This window comes from Ambystoma mexicanum, chromosome 6p (genome assembly GCF_040938575.1).
Source record: "Ambystoma mexicanum isolate Mex_15411 chromosome 6p, UKY_AmexF1_1, whole genome shotgun sequence".
NCBI classification, from domain to species: domain Eukaryota; kingdom Metazoa; phylum Chordata; class Amphibia; order Caudata; family Ambystomatidae; genus Ambystoma; species Ambystoma mexicanum.
Genome location: NC_090935.1, coordinates 1479735091 through 1479754202, shown reverse-complemented (window position 1 = coordinate 1479754202; position 19112 = coordinate 1479735091). Strand labels below are relative to the sequence as shown.

The 19112-nt window shown below is 41.5% G+C and overlaps 1 protein-coding gene across 2 annotated transcripts in view; it reads right to left on the bottom strand.

The window, feature by feature from the left end:
- LOC138510562 (cytospin-A-like) overlaps nt 1-19112 on the bottom strand; it is a 1126527-nt gene that overhangs the window by 447665 nt on the left and 659750 nt on the right. For both annotated transcript variants that reach the window (XM_069626319.1, XM_069626320.1), the window contains exon 11: nt 12760-12833. In XM_069626319.1, coding sequence (XP_069482420.1) covers nt 12760-12833 — 74 coding nt within the window. The remainder of the gene's footprint in view (nt 1-12759; nt 12834-19112) is intronic.

The following is a 19112-nucleotide window of genomic DNA, read 5'->3' as shown; positions in this document are numbered from 1 at the left end:
AAACTAGGTGAGACCAGTAACCATACATTAGAAGAATATTTTGCGGGAAAAATAGGAAATAGCAATCTGCTGTTAACTGGTTCTTGTGCAGGACCCTTTCCAAACAGCAAAATGTCATTAGAAGAGCACGGAGCAGCATAGCATGTTTGCTTTGGCAATTCAGATTGTGCTGGTGTAGACAGCTACATTAAGAAATTATACTTTGTGACAGAAACATGTGAGATTCGATGCAATTATCAATTAGTATCTCACCAGACCCATTCTACAATCAGAAACGACCTAGAACAGCTAGGAACTGCATGGTAATTTTGATTCAGTCATTCAGGTTTCTATAAGATAGCTATTTACACCGAACATTTTGAGAGAGAAAAAAATTGAACGAAGATGTTGAACACCAAAAGGTGCTCGGTGCAGCCTCAAGCAGAAAGTCACATTAGAATTAAGCATTCAAGGTGTGATAAGTAGCGCAACTTAAAAAAAAAATTATGGACTGAAAAAATGTCGAAATGGATAGAGCCATTAGCCATTCCTGCCAAGAACACATTCTAAACAGCAAAAACTGCTGGGCACTACCGGGCTTCCCAATGTTTCTTCCACACATTCTCAGGGAGCTATCCACAATGTCTCCCCTTGTGGGGACCCAGGAGTGGGACATGTCATGTTGCACATCTTCAATGTCACATCACCTCTCTCTGGGTTGCAGGCTTCATGGTCAGGACTAATGGCTACTTGTCACAGGAGGCAGGCAGAGGTGTTAGAAACAGTGTCTTTGCATTGGAGGGATCCCCAGACTACACACATAACTTAATCAGTGATTAGATGAGAAGCTAGGTAACATTAGTGAATTTAACCAGATTGACTTGTTACCCCTCAGAGTTGCTATAATGAGAGCCAGAGGTATGAAAAATAGCAAGATGAAGAAATTGCATATTATTATGAACCTGAATTCACTCCCAATCTCGGGAGTATGTCAAAAACAAGCTAGTAACCCCAGAGAAAGAGTTTATGTTTGCTGAGAAAAACCTGGCATCTGTGGTAAGTCAGATGTAGAAGGCGGACAGGAAAGACATGTTTTAAGGGTATTTATTAAAGAAAAGAAAACCTGAACTAGCCCTGTGTCTACAATGAGGTACCCTGTCATCAAAGTCAAATAAAGAATTGCTTGTCAGGATGTATTGCATAGATTCTACCCTCTGTCCAAACCTATTCTATCCTATGCTAACTCCACAGCTGAAAACTAGACAATGGGCCTCATTACGACCGTGGCGTCCACGGTATGAACGGTGCCGGTAAGGGACCAGCACCGTTCATACCGGGTCGCCACATTACGAGTTCTGCAGCGGGTTCCGCTTTGTACGCCTGGCCAGACCAGACAGATTTCCATGTTTTCCAAACCTCAGAGATAACAAATTCTCCATAATATTCTTTGGGAGGTTTTAATTTTATGTTAAGACCCAAATAAACACCAACATAAAATTAAGATTATTGAGTTTCCAAATGTGTTGTGTTTTTGTTGGTATACGCCCTTCCAAACCACATAACCTTTGTTTTACATATGTTTATAGTCATAAGGTTTTTTGATGCATCTTAGCTTGATAGTGCATCTAACGAACGTTGTAAACCAACGGGGGTCATATCGAGTAAAATAGTATTGTTAGCTAAGCTAGACAAGAAACAAATTCTCCTCAGATTATGGGTGGGAAATTACAAACTGCCCTAATACAGTCAGACGGGTCAGCAAATTGCCAATTAAAAAGCATAGGAGCCAGTATGCAGCCTTGTTTGAGGCCGTGATTAGTTCTTCTGTAATCGGTATATTCTCCTGCTAAACTCAGTCTGACTGAGACTGATGTATATGTGTATAGCGATTGTATCTAATATAAACTGCTGATCAATCCCCCAATGTTCTAACTTTCCGACAACAAAGGGCGAGAGATTAAATCAAATGCCTTGCTATAATCGAAATAGCAACAGCATAGATTATTTTTAAGTCCACAATCTGCCTCCACCATTAAAAATTGAATTGCGCAGATATTGTCTGTTGTGCTATGCATTTTCCTGAAGCCTGTCTGGAAAGTATTGATCAAGTCACTATCTTGAGCCCATTGTTTGAGCTTTTTTAATAAGATGGACGCAAATATTTTCTGTGAATAATCCATTATAGCTAATAAACGATAGTTTGCCTGGTCCAGTCGATCGCCTTTTTTAAAAACAGGTATTAAAATGGACTTAAGACAACTTTTGGGAATAGTTTTACTATATTCAACTTCATTAAATAGCTTAAACAGTTCTCTGGCCTATAACTGAGGATTAGACTTAAAAGGGACTTTAGGAATGCCATTGGGCCCAGGAGCCCGTAAAGCCTTAATGTTCCATATGATTAGAATTAGATCATCAATATCGTAACCCAATGGCATTGCTTTAAACCTGTCATTTGAGCAAGTGAACTCAGAGATTTCCCTTTCAGAAATGGTATACAATTTGCTGATGTAAGAGAACCATAAATGTTTGGGGACTGGATTTTGCTTGGTAGGAGAAGATGGCATCTGGAATTCATTGAAACATGACCAAAATTTATGGGAATTATTCAGTTTTAACCATCCAGCTAACAATTGGAAAGTATTATTGTTGGTAGAATGCTTATGTTGGCGTATCCAATTTCCATAATGAGAGGCCACTTTCATCAGATTTATTTTGTTTTTCCTCGCATTTCAATGCTATCTGTGCTCTAATATTTGCCCTGGCTTTTTGATAGATCAATTTTTGCTGATGTATTAATATATCAAATGGACAGAGTTGGTTCCTCCCATGTTTCCCCAACTGAACGGTTTTTTACTATTTGTATGTTATTAATAATATCTTTCAATAGGTCCCCCATTTCCCAGCCTTCATACATACTCCTAAACTCAAAATCCTTTTGTTTAATTGCCAATATGTAGTTAATCTCTTTTATAGTTTTCCCAGTCCATAATATCCTATTCTCCTGTTTATTTACTCCTATTGTTTAATTCCTAAAGTGGGAAGATCCCTGGGAAACACAGTTAACAGTCCAACTTAGAGGAGCATGATCGCTCACTTAATTTGGGCAATTGTAACTGGTCTACAACATCGCCCAATGGCTAAATCGGTGATTACATGATCTATGTGTGAATAAGAAAAGCCATTAGACCATGCGTACAAAACAGTATCTTTGTCCAGAGATTGAAAGGGGAGACATTCCAGATCATACATGTTTATGAATTGTTTCAATTTACGATCTTGATAACCTGCACACGCCTGAATCAAATGAAGATTCTTTATATTCAACTTCCCGGCGATGACTATGTACCCTTTGGGGAACTTTTCACACAAAGGTAGGATTGTTTCACTAATTACTTTGTGTATGTTTTTGGTGTGTACACCAGAGGTGGCGGAGGGTCATATATATTGAAACACTTGTGTATAGGTGCATTATAAATGCCATTTCATATCATATCATATCAAAGATCACTATTTTAGTTTCATCATTTTTGGGAGTATGTAATATGGCAGATAGCACATAAGGAGAGCAAGTGCAACAAAAAAATGCTTCCAGGTAACATGTAGTTCTTACTCCGATAGCCAGGCCCCTGCTAGGACGCGCTTGCTGAAAAGTTATTGCTGTATTGTGCATGTTATGATAGCCATCAATGTTAAAGGGACTTGTCAACCATGTTTCTAGTAAGATAAATAGGCCAGTACTTAGAATAACAGCAAGACCAATGGGATGGGTGAGAAAGGACCTATATCCTCTTGTATTCCAAGAGGTCCATTTCATGGATGATTCAGTAGGGGTCAGTCAATTTGCCTCCTCCTAGACTCTTTTGGGAACCCACTGAACAACGTCTTGGTAATTCTTTGTATTTTTCCCAGCGGATTGGTTATAAGTATATAAAATAGTGTGTTCTGAAGCTAGGGAAACAGGATCCTGTGCTCCTGTCAGAGAATCGTTTCTTTTGTTGACGTGGTCGAGAAGTGGACATGTTTTTTTACATTCTTACAGATAGTCGGCCCAAAGGCCATTTGCTCTAGCAGATAGATGTTTGATCTCAATGGTGCTACCATCAATGGGGATGTGAATTGAATAAGTGTCCAAGTTTAAGCTCTGTCCATCCGCAGCAATTCGATTTGGAGAATGCTAGCAGAGGAAATTATATTTAGTTTGTGTACACCACTAAATAAGTTCAGCAGATGAGTGCGATTTAAAAAAAGACTTAAGTAGAAGGGTAGTATTCCTCCAGGATTACCCATTTGTCCAGTTCCTGCATGTTGTCAACCAGGATATAGTCTTAACTTGTCACATTAATTATAGTTCTAGATTCTGCCTCATTTGCTGTTCTAAAGCAGCTATCCAAGGTCTCCTAAAAGTATTATCAGTAGGTGGTACAACTTAGTTGATGATATCATATGGTAATTTAGGTTTGTGAGGGAGAAGTTGTATGTCCACAGCATGTGTGGTTGACAGCGCAGGTTCTTGTGTTTGCAAATGTGATGGGCCTGTCAAATTGATAGTGGTTGTTGGTTTTAACCACTGATCTAGAGGACCCATTAGTTCGACCTTTCTTTTGAGTCCGTCAAGAAGAATGTTAGTTAGTGCAAGTGCATGACTTACTAAAGGGTTGCAACTTAGTTATGTTTCTTGCTGGATTGATTCCCTTGTAATTGCATTGTGTTTCAACTTCATTTTTTTCTTTTGTGATTTTATTGGAGGTGTGGGAATCACCAAATATTGACTCGTGGTTACACGTTTGGGTCTCCATGGATGTTGGAGAATTAGACATCTCCTCATAAAGCCAATATGAATATGTTGCAGATGAATGATGTCTCTGAGAGATAGCACTGTTTGAGGTAGAGTATGCAACTTCACTCAGAACGCTCCTCGGGAAGTTATCTATTGAGTGCTGAGAACTAGGTGACCTTTGTTGTAGATGTTTTACAGCTGGTGAGGAGCTTTCCGTTATATGTGTCTATGAATTTATCAGTACCAAATCAACAATTCTTGCCAGTATTGCTTTGAAGTCCGTCTGATCCTTAGCAATGGATGCAGTGAGTGCAAATAAAGCATCAATCTTGGTGATAATTAAATCAGCTGGTGCTGCTAGAGTTACAGAGCTCTGTTGGTCCACGAATGCTACATCGCTTTCTTGGTCAGTGTCCGAGAAGCCAGAAGAATCCGATGGGGAGACCAATGTTGCAAGATCCGGAGTGTCAGATAGATTTGTGTCAAAAATATTTTCACTATCACTATTGTCTGGAATGCAATTTTCCTCTTCCCAGGATGTTCTCTGTAAGCCAATAACCATGTTTAATAATGAATTGTTATTAAACCTACTGCTACTCTTACTGTGCGTGGCCCCAGAAAGAATGTAATCCAGGTGACTGTACTGTCTGAACAATTAGCAACCTCCCCTAGTCTCTTTGTGAGCAATGAGAGGTCAACCAGATCAAAGGCTTCAGACAGGTCCAGCAGCATAAGGGAAGCAGTGTGTCCTTTGTCAATGATCTTACTCATGTTGGCTTTTAAATTAAGCAATGCTGACTCTGTGCTATGTCTAGCCCTAAAACCAAACTGGAGAGCACATAGCATATTATGTTCTTCAATGTATTCTTGAAGTTGAAGATAGGCAATCCTATCTACGATCTACATGAGACAGGGGTAGTTAGTAATTCGTCTGTAATTATTCAGCACGGTTGGATCCACCTTTTTTAGCAATGGTGTGATCCAAGTCTGCTTTAGAGAGGGGCAACACTCGATTTACAGATTCAAAGGTTGACAATTTGAGTGATTTCCAGAAGTAAAAAATGTACACAGTCCTTTAAGGTCTGTGATGGACAACTATCTCACAAACAGACAATGGGTTTGAGCTTTTCTACAATGATTCTGACTTCATTCTCAGTTACATTATGAAACAGGAAGTGCGGAAAGACCCTCCATCTTGTATTTGGTCTGTGTAAGGAAGGCATGGTATCAAACAGTGAAGACAGACACAAGTGATCACAGTTCAATGGTGTTTATTGCATTTTTGAATGGGTTTGTTGAACACCTATCTACACCCAAATCTAAAGATGGGAACAAGCTACGACCATCAAATAATAATAACGCGCTCCTGGCGGAGTCGGTTAAAATAAAAGGGCCCATACTAACAAACCTATTGCCAATCCTTACTTCTAAATGGAAAGGATGTGGGAAACAATGTTATACAAAAGAAAAGTGCTCAAGAAATAATATGTTAGAGGATAGTTGAGCTGTTAGCTTCCCTTCCCCACATTTGCAGCACAGGACAAGGTGGCACACACAAACTTAGCACACACTTTGGCTTTTCTAGCACGAGGATGCAGTTCAAAATCTTAAAGTCTGTTATTTCAGAGGGCCTGAGGCGACAAACAAACATTCAAAGTTCCTTTCTCCTCAGGATTCTCATATGCACAACTTCTTTGGTGATTCACTGTTCACCCCGGGTCCCAGTCCGCCGGGCTCAGTCCCACTTTAACACAAAACCTTCAATTGGTTCCCTCCGCCAGACTGGGACCAAATTTATCTCATTTTCCAAACTTTCTTTACTATATCAAAATTGAAGACTTTCGACTGTGCGCAGGATTTTGCTTCACCCGTCCCAGGACCACTTTGATTGACAATTCTTTGTTCTCTTCTTAATATAACCCTTTAACTTTCACTTCTGCCACTTCTCAGCTGGATACCTTACATAGACCTTCAATTTAAGCACCCGTGCGGTGCCAGACCACTCTGTCAAAGGTATCATATCAAAGTCTCTTCAAAGTTCAAACACTCATCAGCAGTTCAACTTTTACTTGCGGCTTTCTCACATGTGTTTTAACAATGTTCATTCCAGTGCTCGCCATGCAATGTTGCCACTTGTAACCTTGGCTTCAACACATACCGGTCTTGTATTGGTCTCCCCAACTCACAGTGCTTTGTTGATTTCACTGACAGTGCTTTGTTCTTGGAGGCAGGCATGGTAGCACGGCATGTGCTTCTTCTCCCTGCCTTGATTAGAGACACATGAGGTCCCCAGGTATCTCCGCCACACAATTCAGAATTCTTCAGCCTGGTTTCCTGGTCTTACGCTTTCTAATCTCGAGGGTTTGTGAAAGTAATGGTCTCTTGTCGGAAACGTCAAGGGAATTTCCCTCCTTGCGATCCCCTTCTGTTCTGTCGTCTTTCTTCTCTCGTTAGCTGCAGTCTCGAAACTGCTAATTCCTCATGTACTTTGCCTCGCTCAGAGTGTGCTTTTGTGCTCAGCCTTTTATCCGTGTTGGGAAGCTTAATGGAAGTCAGGTGTAAGTGATGGTCAGTAATTGTCTGACCATTGTATTGGGACACGTCAGGTATACTGCTGAGGTGTTAGGCTGCTTTCTCGCAGAGCGCGTTGTCCCTTTGAAAGTGTTCATGTAGGAAAGGGGGGAGGCTAGAGTTCCTACGTATCCCATCTGATAGGATGGGGTAAAGGTGTTACAGGGAAGGGGAACCGCGTCTCGCCATCCCACGTCCCACTTACCCAGGTGATCCTCCCACACTGGTCCACCCCCAGGAACTGGACCCAAAAGCAAAGGCCATGTCCTGGCCATCTGGATGACAGATCCCCAGGGACTAGTGGGTGAGACACCTTCTGGTTTCTCACACCAGGCAATTACTGTCATCAGATGGATTTGAGAATTGCCTGTTTGTGCTTGGTAATTTTATTCATGAATTTATTCTGGATGTTCAAACACCATTCATTGCAAGCAACAAGAGGTGACCAGAACCAACCTTCCCCTCATGTTTTTGAGAATGACAAATAATTCTCTAGAGCTATATTTGGCACTTGAAATTCAAGTGTTATAGACTGGTTGGCATCCAAAATAGCCTGTTTATACTCATTGGCTGATTTATTTATTAAATTGATAGATTCTCAGCACTCAGATTATTGCGCCATAGTCTTTCAAGTTGTCTTTTCTCTTTCCTGGTTTTAATGATGTTATTTTATGTATTTATTTATTTATTTATTTGGTCATTTATAAAGTGCACTGCACCCGGGGGTATCTGGGCGCTCGTTTACATAAAGGTAGTGGTTACGCTTGGTTACAACATGGATACAAACATAGGTGCTACAATGGTATACAAATAGTGGTAACAGTCGTTATGGGCAATAAAAAGATACATGTCAGAAGCTTAGGTGTGCGTTACTGATCTCGGTCTGTGTCAGAGCCACGTGTTAGTCAATTTGGGCGGGTTTGATTAGTTTTGTTGGTCTTGGGAAAAGGGCCAGGTCTGAGGCCTTTGCGGAAGGACCAGAAGGAGTCCTCAGATCTTAAGGCTAGAGGGAGGGTATTCCAGAGTTTGGCAGCGATCACGGGGAAGCTGCTGCCCCTGCCGTCTGCCACCTAAAATTAGAAATGTTGAGTAAGTGCGAGTAGGCAGCTTGAGTGGGTCTGGAAGATTGGGACTTATAGATTTTTCTGGACAGGTAGCTGAGGGCAGTGTTTGAGATACATTTGTGAGTAAGGGAGAGCGTTTTGAACATGATGGGTTCTTGGACCGGGAGCCAGTGCTGTTACGTCTAGCTGTGGAGATGTGATCTTTTTTGGATATGTTTAACGCTGCGCTTACAGCGTTATTTTGGATTATCTGTAGTTTTTTTTATATTGCGGGCATTGGTGCCTGCAAAATGGGAGTTGCAATAGTCGATAATGGATAGTATGAGGGCTCTAGCAAATGTGATGCAGCTGTCAGTAGTTAGGAATGGCCTGCAGGCATTGATACATTTTGCGATGTAAGCTGCTGCTGAAGCAATAGTGTTCACCTGTCTGGCTAATGATAACGGGGAGTCTAGGTATACTCCCAGGGTTTTTACCTCTTTGGACACTGTGATGATATTCCCGTCGATGGCAAAGGATTTGTAGGAGTCAATGAGATTGCATAGTTGAGATTGTGTGCCAATGGGGAGTAGCTCGGTTTTATAATTGTTTAAGCAGAGTCAGTGATGTGCCATCCAGGCCTGAATGGTTTGGTATAATTCACTTAATGTATTTGTGTCAGTGTCATAGTTGACGGAGAGGGGTAGGAAGATTTGGGTGTCATCCGCATAGTTATTGTAGGTGACGCCCAGGTCATCAAGGAGGTCAAAGAGAGGCTTGATGAAGATAATGTACAGGGTCAGAGAGATGCAAGAGCCTTATCGCACTCCATGGGTGACTGGGGCTGGCGGGCTGCTGCTGATGTGGAGAATACTCATTGTGCGCATGGATAGGAGGGATTTTATCCAAGCTATGGACTTGGCTGAGAAGTGGGCGGCTGAGGAGAGGTGTTGGCAGAGGATGTTGTGATTGACCAAATCAAAGGCCGCTGAGAAGTCAAGTAGAAGGAGGATGGCCATATTGCCATTGTCCATAATATCATCATTTGGATTTTTAAGTCCAAGAGGGTAGATTCCGTTCCGTGACCACAGAGGAAGCCTGATTGGCAGAGGCCAAGCAGCTTGTGGGATTCCACATAGTTTTGGATTTGCAGACATGCCGCTCTGTCTAGTATTTTGAGGAGGAAGGGTACGGTTGTGATGGGGCGGTAGTTGAGGGAATGTTTGCATCTAATATGGGCTTCTTTAGAAGGGGGGCTACCCAGGCTTCTTTTAGATTCTGTGTGACATTGCTACTTGAGAAGGAGTTGTTGATTAGCACCGTGATGAACAGGGCAAGCTCTATGGCACAGTACTTAATGAGGGTGGCTGGACATAAATCTCCTTGGCATTTGGAGGGTTTCAGACCATAAATTATTTTTAGAGTTTCAGTGATCGTGACCAGGGTGAATTTGCACCTAGGGGTGGTGAGCTGTGTGGGAGGTCTCTGGTGCAAGGGCAGGTTAGTTGGTGAGAGTCTGACTTTTTTTGGAGTGAATTTAGTTTGGAGTAGGGAGAGTTTGTCAAGGAGTGCGTTTTGGATTTTCTTACAACAGCTGATATCTTTGGTACAGTTGTCAGGTGATTGAGCTGGTGTTTTGAGGTAACGTAGGCTAGCGAAAAGTTCTCTGGAGCCTGAGCTCGCTTTATCGATTCTCATGTTATATGCAGCACTTTTAGTTTTCAGAATCACTGTTTTGTACTCTTTGGAAAGGGATGTGAAAAACTGTTTGTTCTCGACTGTTGGTAGTTATCCATGCAGACTCTGCTGCTCTTTTTGGGGAGAATAGGACTTTAAAGCCAGGAGTTATCATCGAACCAAGTGTTTTGGATGGTTTTGGTTTAAAGTGTTTTTGTGTAAATAGGAGTAAATGTATTAATTTCGTCATGGAGAGTTTGTCTGAAGCATTGTGGCAAGTCATTAACGTCATTGAGGGTAGATAGGCTTCCCAAGTTGGGGGCAACCAAGGGTTTGATGGTTGTGGGAGACAGTTTTTCCTAGTTTTTTAAAGAGTTCTAGGATTGTTATCTACACACTGCAGTGGAGAAGGCAATAACAAGTTGAAAAACATTACATGACAATCTGACCAAGGACAAGGTTGAATAAATATTAAGAGAGTCAATATATAGATTGTTTGTGAGGATCAATCTAAAATATTGCCGGCTTTATCAGTTTCGAGCTTTACATGTTGCTCAAAACCAATAGCTTCAAGGGCATTTATTAATGATCTAGCCAAAATATCAGTTTGGTCATCAAACCAGAGATTAAAATCTCCCAAAAGATGGAAATGGGAGTTATGGTTGACGTTATCCATTAAAGAAGCAACCAGTTGTTCTTTAAAATCAGTAGTTAATGCTGGAGGCCTATAGATCAGGAAAAGGCTAGTAGAGGTTGCGTGATTTAGATTAAGCTTGACTAGAAGCACTCCTCAGCCCTTGATGACTAACACATTCGATTGATGGATTTTCAGAGAATCCTTGTGTATGATTGCAACACCGCTACCTTGTGATGCGGCACAATCTACTCTGATAATTTTATAGTCTACTGCGGTAGCATGAGCTGTTTTCCGGTGTGTCACCTTGCTGAGCCATGTTTGGTGAGAAATAATATGTCCAGATTGGCTTCGACAATTAAGTTGTGGAACCTCTATCGCATGTTGGGTTAGGAACTAGTATTTAGGGGTGCTAGTTTGATTTCTGTAGCAACAAGATTAATAAAAGAGCTATGAGTTTCTTCGTTTGAGTTATTAGACAAGGTATCATCAGATGAAGATCATGCTCAATGGACCTTAGAAGGGTGCCGCAGTGCCTTTACTTTTTGATTTAGCCTACATATAGCCCCGACTTTGATTGGGAACAAATTGAATTTTGCATGGGACACAGAAGAGCAGTAGTATCTATGGGTAACACACCTGGAGTAGTTGCTATGTAGTAATTTAGTCATATTCAGATGAGGTAATATTGGCAGAGTTGTTGCTACCCCATGCTGAGGAGCCGACGTTAGAAACAATAAACTTAGCATTTCCAAGATCAGCATTTTCTGCTGCAACTACTGATGTGATAGTTAAATCATCCTCAGATGAGATAGAATTGGCTGAATTTGCAGAGTCTTAATGCTAGCACATAGAAACAGTAGAATTAACATTTCCAGACTCTACGTTTTTTGTAACCGTGAATCGACGAGAGCACGCCAAGGTGCACTCTGTGGCTTGAGTGTTCCTAATGGATTGCTTACTCCCCCTTTTCTTTCCTCATACTGCACTCCAATGATGCAGTGCTCTGAAACAGTCCTAAGCCGCTTGCAGTTCTGTACAGCACACCAAAATAAAATTAAATAAGCTGGATGTAAAACTGATAGAGAGACAACATTATTATCATTCTCAGCACCACCTGACAACGGCTGAGCTTTTAAAGCAAAAGTCGGATGCTAAGATCACACTGAAGTCAATTTCCTGTGATCAGGATCCACTGACAGCTTCGAAGTGGGTTGTAGAGGGGGTGAATCATACTGCTCTTCGGGGCTTCACCACATATTTGCTCCAGATCCTACAAAATCCTTAGTCAATGCTGGATCTATAACATCAATGTGTAACCACCAGGGGAAAACCCTGGTTGCCTCCCATCATACACTGGCAATCGAAGTATTGAAAAGTAGCAAAAACACACAATGGAGAGCAGGCTGCTACTAATCGTAATTTGAGGGCGAGGACCTGGTACATTTGTACTCAGGCGTAGCCAGGTCACCGCCTCCAAATTCTTTGTCATTTGTGCGCCGAAGTGTCAAAGTGCAGGGCAAAAGCCAGTGTTGACTTGTAATTGTACACGCTGCCTGCTGTGCTCGCATGGCAGGCAGCGTGTGCAGTTACAATTAAATGCTGTCCGACATGCTTGCATGTCAGGGACGCGCTTCATTCGAACTGTAAATGCTGCCTGCCATGGGAGGTTACAATGGGTCCCTATAGGGTCACAGGCTATATGCACCAGCATAAAGCAGGCAGACCCCATAGGGATCTCCAGCATTTGCACTGGCATGAAAATCAATGTCGGCGCAAATGGTGGAGCATTTGTATGGTGGAGAGGAAGGAAGGCGGCGGAAAAGCAAGTTGCGTTCCGGCATTCTCTGTGCCATACAAATTATTCAAAATGTGCCATGGCGTGAATGAAAGGCTTTAAGGACTTACTCAAGACTTTTATGCCTTTTGGTCACCTGGCGTTACAATGGAATGTGAGCTCCAATGTGATCAATGCTAATGCTTGTGTCACTTACTGTAAAAATGACACAAGTATGTCTGGAATATGTATATGAATGCATTCCAATTATTGTCTCCTTGTGTTCATGGAAACTCACCATCTTGTGCAAGGTACTCCGGATCTGTGATGATAGACCTGTATAGACCCTTGGGCGGGCTACTAATCGATCGCCTGTAGTAAAAGGATGAACAGAAATGCATGTGAGTGAGTCGAGTCCAGGCTCAGGTTTTAGATGAGCAGCAAATACAACTGAATAGAGGGAACAACTAAATCCATGGACACATATCGGATTTATCTGGCAACTTACGACATTCAAAAACATATATATAGTGTACATCTAGATCACATTTCTGCAAAATGAATTCTATGACATTCATATCTATCAAATATATGTATTTGATGAACTGCAGTAACATTTGAAACTGAACACAATTGGATTTGCACAGCTTGCTTGTTGGATGTGTTTATATAGGCCCACTTGTCTTCTCTCGGTATCCAGGCATTGTTACGAAAACAGTTTCGAATGCCAAAGTTTGGGAAAAATATGCATCGAAAAAATGCATTTTTTGTAGGGAAAGTTTTTTTTTATACTAAAATGGGTAACTAAACCATTATTTCGATGCATTTTTTTCCGAAAATTTGCCATACGAAACAATCACTAGGACCCTTCTTTCTATGAATGCTTTATTCATTTAGTTTTATTTTATTGTTCATTTATAACACACTTAATACCAGTGAGTGGTTTCTAAGCGTGGGATCAGGATTCAAACTTGTGTTTCAGCACGTTGTTTTGCCTCCAAGGCCTCACCATTCCGTTGGCCTAGTATTCCGGTTATTGGGGAGTCATTCAGTACCCTTGTGGTATGTGATGCCAGCTAGCTCTTAGCTAGTCAAGCAATTTTATCATTTATATTTGGTGTTGAAAAACACAGTTTACTTCATAAGACATACATACATTTTTTTGAAATCCATCTCCCTTTTTAACACTGGCGAAAGAAACAAAATATAAAATGTATGATCATTTCAGGGAGTTGCCTCTATGCAGTGTATCATGAGACATTAGAGCAAGGGAACAGATTAAACATCTGCATGCATTAAATTATAGTGTGTAACATACTAGTACAGTATACAATGTGATTCAAATAGGCAAGGACAGATAAAAATAGCTCTCTCTCTCTCTCTCTCTCTCTCTCTCTCTCTCTCTCTCTCACACACACACACACACACACACACACACACACAAACACAGATATCTTGAAAGGGGGAGAGCTGCATTTCTTTTGCAAAAAAAAAAGAAACTATTAGTCATTTCATTGTACTAACATTGTACATTTTCTCTTCTTAAAATGGAGCAATGTTAATTCTAATGATCACTTCTGGGTCATATTGAGGTCATAATAAGAGTGTTACACTTCTCTCCCTGAGCAAAGCACCTTATCAAAACATAGAATAACCATATCATTTATTTTCCGAACAGACGGCTATCATTCTAAGATGGACAGGACAGTCATTGTCACTTCTATTTTGCTCTTTCAAGCCATGAGCAGGGGAAGAGAATAAATAGCACCAGCGAGGGTTCTGAACTGCTTTGCATAAAATCAAGGCACATTAGAACATAAGAATAACCAAATTTCTTAAAATGTGAAAATTATGCCTGTGATAAAAAGCTTACATTGTTGAATCACTAAGTACATAGTGCATATTGGGCTTCAAGCTAATTCAATTTTTCACAGCACTCACCGCAACATTAAAATACACATTCAGGCAGCTTAACGAACTGGATGTGAGGATAAAAGGGCTGCAACATCTGTCACTCCATACTAGTTCTAGGGATGGGAATTTTAGAAGAGATGGGGCTGGCTCTCAGTGTGAGCACGTCCAGTCACCTATGTATAGATAGCCATATATAACTATTTATAGAGGATTGATTCTCTCTCACCAACGTTTATTCGGCATTCAACATTAAATACATTAGAATATACAGTATTCAGAAAACATTAAAACAATATGCACTCAACCAAATGTCCCAATAATCAAACTAAAAATAAAGCAAACATGACCACTCCCCATCTGATATACACATGCTTGAGGCTAAGGTTTGCAATGAAGTTTCCATAAGCAAGGCCTGGCGAATGAAGCCTGCTATACTGTAGGTCAATGACTTATCACGGACAGTAAAACTCACATTTAAAGCCTCGGCTCCCCAGATAGGAGCAAGTCTGCGTAAGCGTAGGCTAATAAACCTTTTCCCTCTGGAAACATGTTTAATGGCAAGCAATAGCCACTTGAATATGGTGCTGTTCAAGACGTGGCAAACAATGGAAGAAGCAATAATTGAAGCTATTAAATGAATGTGGCGTTGTAGGATACCTAGCAGGATAGAAAAGGGCTAGTGCCGGCATGGGTATTAAGTTGATGGAGATTTTAAAATTGGGACTTTTAAAGATACACATTTTGGTAATTATGTGCTGGAAATGTGTCTTGTATGTAATATTTTGTATTTGATTGTATTTTATCATGAATTTTCTTGATTTACTGTATTTATATTTAAAACTAGAAAAAAGTACCCGTACTCTGCACTGGTTCTGTAGGCAGACATTAAAAGAAGCCATTCATTTTTGAAAATCAATGATCCTGTAGGTCTGCGCTGAGTTTCTTATCGCTTGAGGTGCTTCGCACTCTGAAGTAAACTGCACTGAGAATGGGCGCATGTGGCTGGCTTACACACCCAAGACGAGATGTGGAGGGAAGGCGAGAGTTGACCTGCTGCAGCATACTGGGAACTGCTGTGTGCTTTCCCCACCTGTTGTTGTGCGCTCTCCCCACCTGTTGCCTCACCCTGGTGTGGTGCTGTGTGTTTGCGGTGCAAATATCTCGGAAATGTTGCGTCCTAGGGCCAAGAAACATGGTTTTTGATATTCATATCCTTCCAGTTTTGTTTCTCACGTTGAGATGCTTCCCCACCTGTCACCTCACCCTGGAGCAGTGTTGTGTGTTGTGGTGCATTGAAGTGCAAATATCTCAGAAACGGTGAGTCCTAGGGCCTTGAAACATGGTTTTCAAGGTCCCCCTTTGAGTTTTGTTTCTCATGTCAACACCCTCAAAATGAGTTTTGTCTAGTTTTTCTATGACCACACTGATGTCTTGCCGATTTCAGCCAACTGTGACATGTGTTGAAGTGATGAAATCTGGGGAAAGGGGGTGAGGTGTGCACATGTCATGTAGCCAGAAAACAGACATGATAACACTGTCATTAATTTTTGAAAATCAATGATCCCAGCCCTACAGATAAGGGGTGCATTGGCAACTTTTACTTCCTAAAAATAGGCAAATACTCCCAAAAAAGGCTCGTGAATGTAGTACTGCAGGAAGAAACTACTATTGCTGACTGATCAGAAGAAGGAACATGTATGAATAACTAGGTATAAAAGAGTACTGATTACAAAAACATTCCAGTTTTACAGTTAAAACATACTTTTACTTGCTTATAAAATACTTGCATTGGGAATTGGACTTACATTTGTACTCCCTAAAAAATCATTCTACTACCAACTTAAAAAAATTGCGAGTAAAATAATCCCACATCAAAGTTTTATCTAGAGCACTGAATGATCTTGTAGGTCCCTGCTCCGAGTTGCTTATCGTTTGATGTGCTTCGCACTCTGAAGTAAACTGCACTGAGAATGGGCACGTGTATTCAACACCCTGGAGCAGATGTGGGAGGGAAGCAAGAGCTGGTGTGCTGCAGCATACTGGGACTCTCTGTGGGCTCTCCCCACCTGTCGCCACACCCTGGCGGAGTGCAGTGCGTTGTGGTGCAGATATCTCGTGCACGGTGCATCCTACGGTCTTGAAACGTGGTTTTTTAGGTCTCCAAGTTTTGTTCCTGGCTTTGAGATACTTACAAGGCCTTTGATGAGCACATTGACATTTTGCTGATTTTGTGCATTGCAGTGCAAATATTTCGGGAAAAAGGTGTGTCCTTGTGCCTTAAAACATTGTTTTTGAGGTCCTGCAACTTTTGTTCGTCGCATTGAGATGCTTAAAATTACTCCCATCTTGATGTTTCGCCGCTTCTGGGCAACCGTCCTATGTGTGCAGGGGCTGAAATCCAGGGAACGGGTTGGAGTGTCCACATGTAATGTAGGCAGTGACGTCCAGAGGGTCCTGACAGGTAGCTTTGCGTCATTTGGTGCAGATTGTTGGAATGGTGTGGAATTGTATTAAAAACAAACTAAAAGATTTTCGGTTTGAAATAAATAGTAGATAGATGTGTAAAGTTCTTAGAACTAATAACTTTAAAACATTTTAAAAGAATGTTTTCCTTGATCCCACCTGTTTAGAAGACAAGATGACGTGCATGAAATCATCAATTCCTCCTAATTCACAATCACAAAGCTTGTCCCCTTCGGATTCTTTCCAATGGTGGGTTTTATTCCCTGTCGCTAAACATTCTGAGACATGGCAGCGATTAATTTCCTCAGAAGGGTGATTATATACTCATCTGTCAATGGAGGGTCTTTTATCGAGACCCACGTTGTTAAAGATCTTAGATTGCTTGCGAGCAGCCAAACTCCCAGCCTCCAGTCGGCCTATTCTCGCCTTATTCTCCGCTTTATATCTTGCCAATAGAAAGTGTCAATTCAAGGTAAACTCGCTAGCACAATGTGGACACATGTTTCCACCAAAGGGTTTTCGTCTCATTCTGTGTAAGGGTCACAGTAACTCGCCCAGATGGAGGAATTACTCTCTGTCTCTCAGTATAAATGTGAAAGGTTCCATACTAGGCAGTTTACCCATTCCCTCAACCAAATGTTCTGTTCTAAAGAAAGTTTTCAATTTTCCAACTGCTGAAGTTAAACTATGTAAAATGCAAAGGGGCACGTTTTATACAAATCGTAAATTGCACTTCAGTGCCAACTGTCCACTCAATCGTCAACATTTCCAAAACATTTTAGAAAACGTGTGAATGCCTCCCCAAATTCACCATTGTGGGAGGGGTTTACAATGAGTTCTTATGGAATCTGCATGCTCTTACCAGATGGAAAAGTCAGGTGGATTCCACAGGAATCCAATAATTATGGCCAGTAGGAAAATCACATACTGGTAATGGTATTGGACTTGCAGGCTAGATTGATAAAGCCAGCAAACATATTCATTTCGCTCTGCTTTACCAATCCAGCGGGCAAATCCACCAAAATCCCTAGGATCGGTACAAGTGTCAGGAAAACTTTCAGTAACCATCACTGTCCCTTTTCCAGCTCCTTATTACCGATCCGAGGAGTTAGAAGATTATGCCTAAAGGGAGAAAGTCTGAGTAAGCAGATAAAACAGGTAAAAGGTACTTCTGAAGCATTTCAAAAGCTAGTGGCTGGTCTCGGGAGAACAGCACAGTGGCAACGTGCTCGCCTTACAAGCAAGACGACATAGAGCAGCACAGGATTGAACCCTGGGTTCCGCGTTTATAAACTTCTGGGTAGTAAGCGCGTTATAAATAACATATCCAATCATACCACAAAGAAATTAGCCTGCCCTCAATTTGTGCAAAAAAAAATGGAAGTGACATGATCAAGCTCGCAGAGGGCCAATGAATATGATTGGCTCACTTTTACAAATGTAAGTGCAATTAGGAATTTGAGACGTTTTCGCAGCAATGACATGATAGACTTAATCCTTCCATTACATTTACAGAACAATTACTTATTTGGATTTTCCACAATAATATAGGTCATGGATAATTGGTCAAATAACAGGTCTCAAAAAAGCAACCCTCCATTTACATAGAATGGACCATTTCGTATGCATGCCCACAGAAGGTAAAATTAGGTAATATTATGCAGATCACAGAGGAAGTTGAAAACGGAGCCCTGTGGTGTCTTTGCCCCACTGCATGCGTCACCCACAACCATTCCCTGCCTTCCTCCCTCATTTCCAAAAACCGAAAAACCAGCGACCTGATACCAGCTACATTATCATCGCCCTGATATATCAGTATGCCAAGATTCGAGATACTTGCCACCTTCTCGCCCCACTCTATTTCTCAGCCATGCTGCCAGAGACCTGCTGCACTTTACTTTCACTCTGGTTTCAAACACATGAAGTCTAAGAACCCGCAACACCTTTTCTCATCTCATTGCTAAGGACACTCGCAACCCGGGAGACCCATCAGAAAAGTGGTGTGGTGGGCGGTGTGACCAAGCAGCGAGCCATGTAGATGCAGCTCCCTTGAGCTGCCGAAACACTATAGCGGAACACTATCCCCTGCCGAGGATATAACCCCCAAAACTTCCCCTAATGAGCAGGAGTGGTGGCAGACGTGAGCCCCAGCCTTAGCGATACACTCAAATGAATAAACAAGAGAATCGTAGCCTTACAGAGAACGATTCGGGAAGACATGAGGACTCCAAGATGGCGGGCACTCCCTGTGTCGCCAATCGGTGGAGTCCTGAG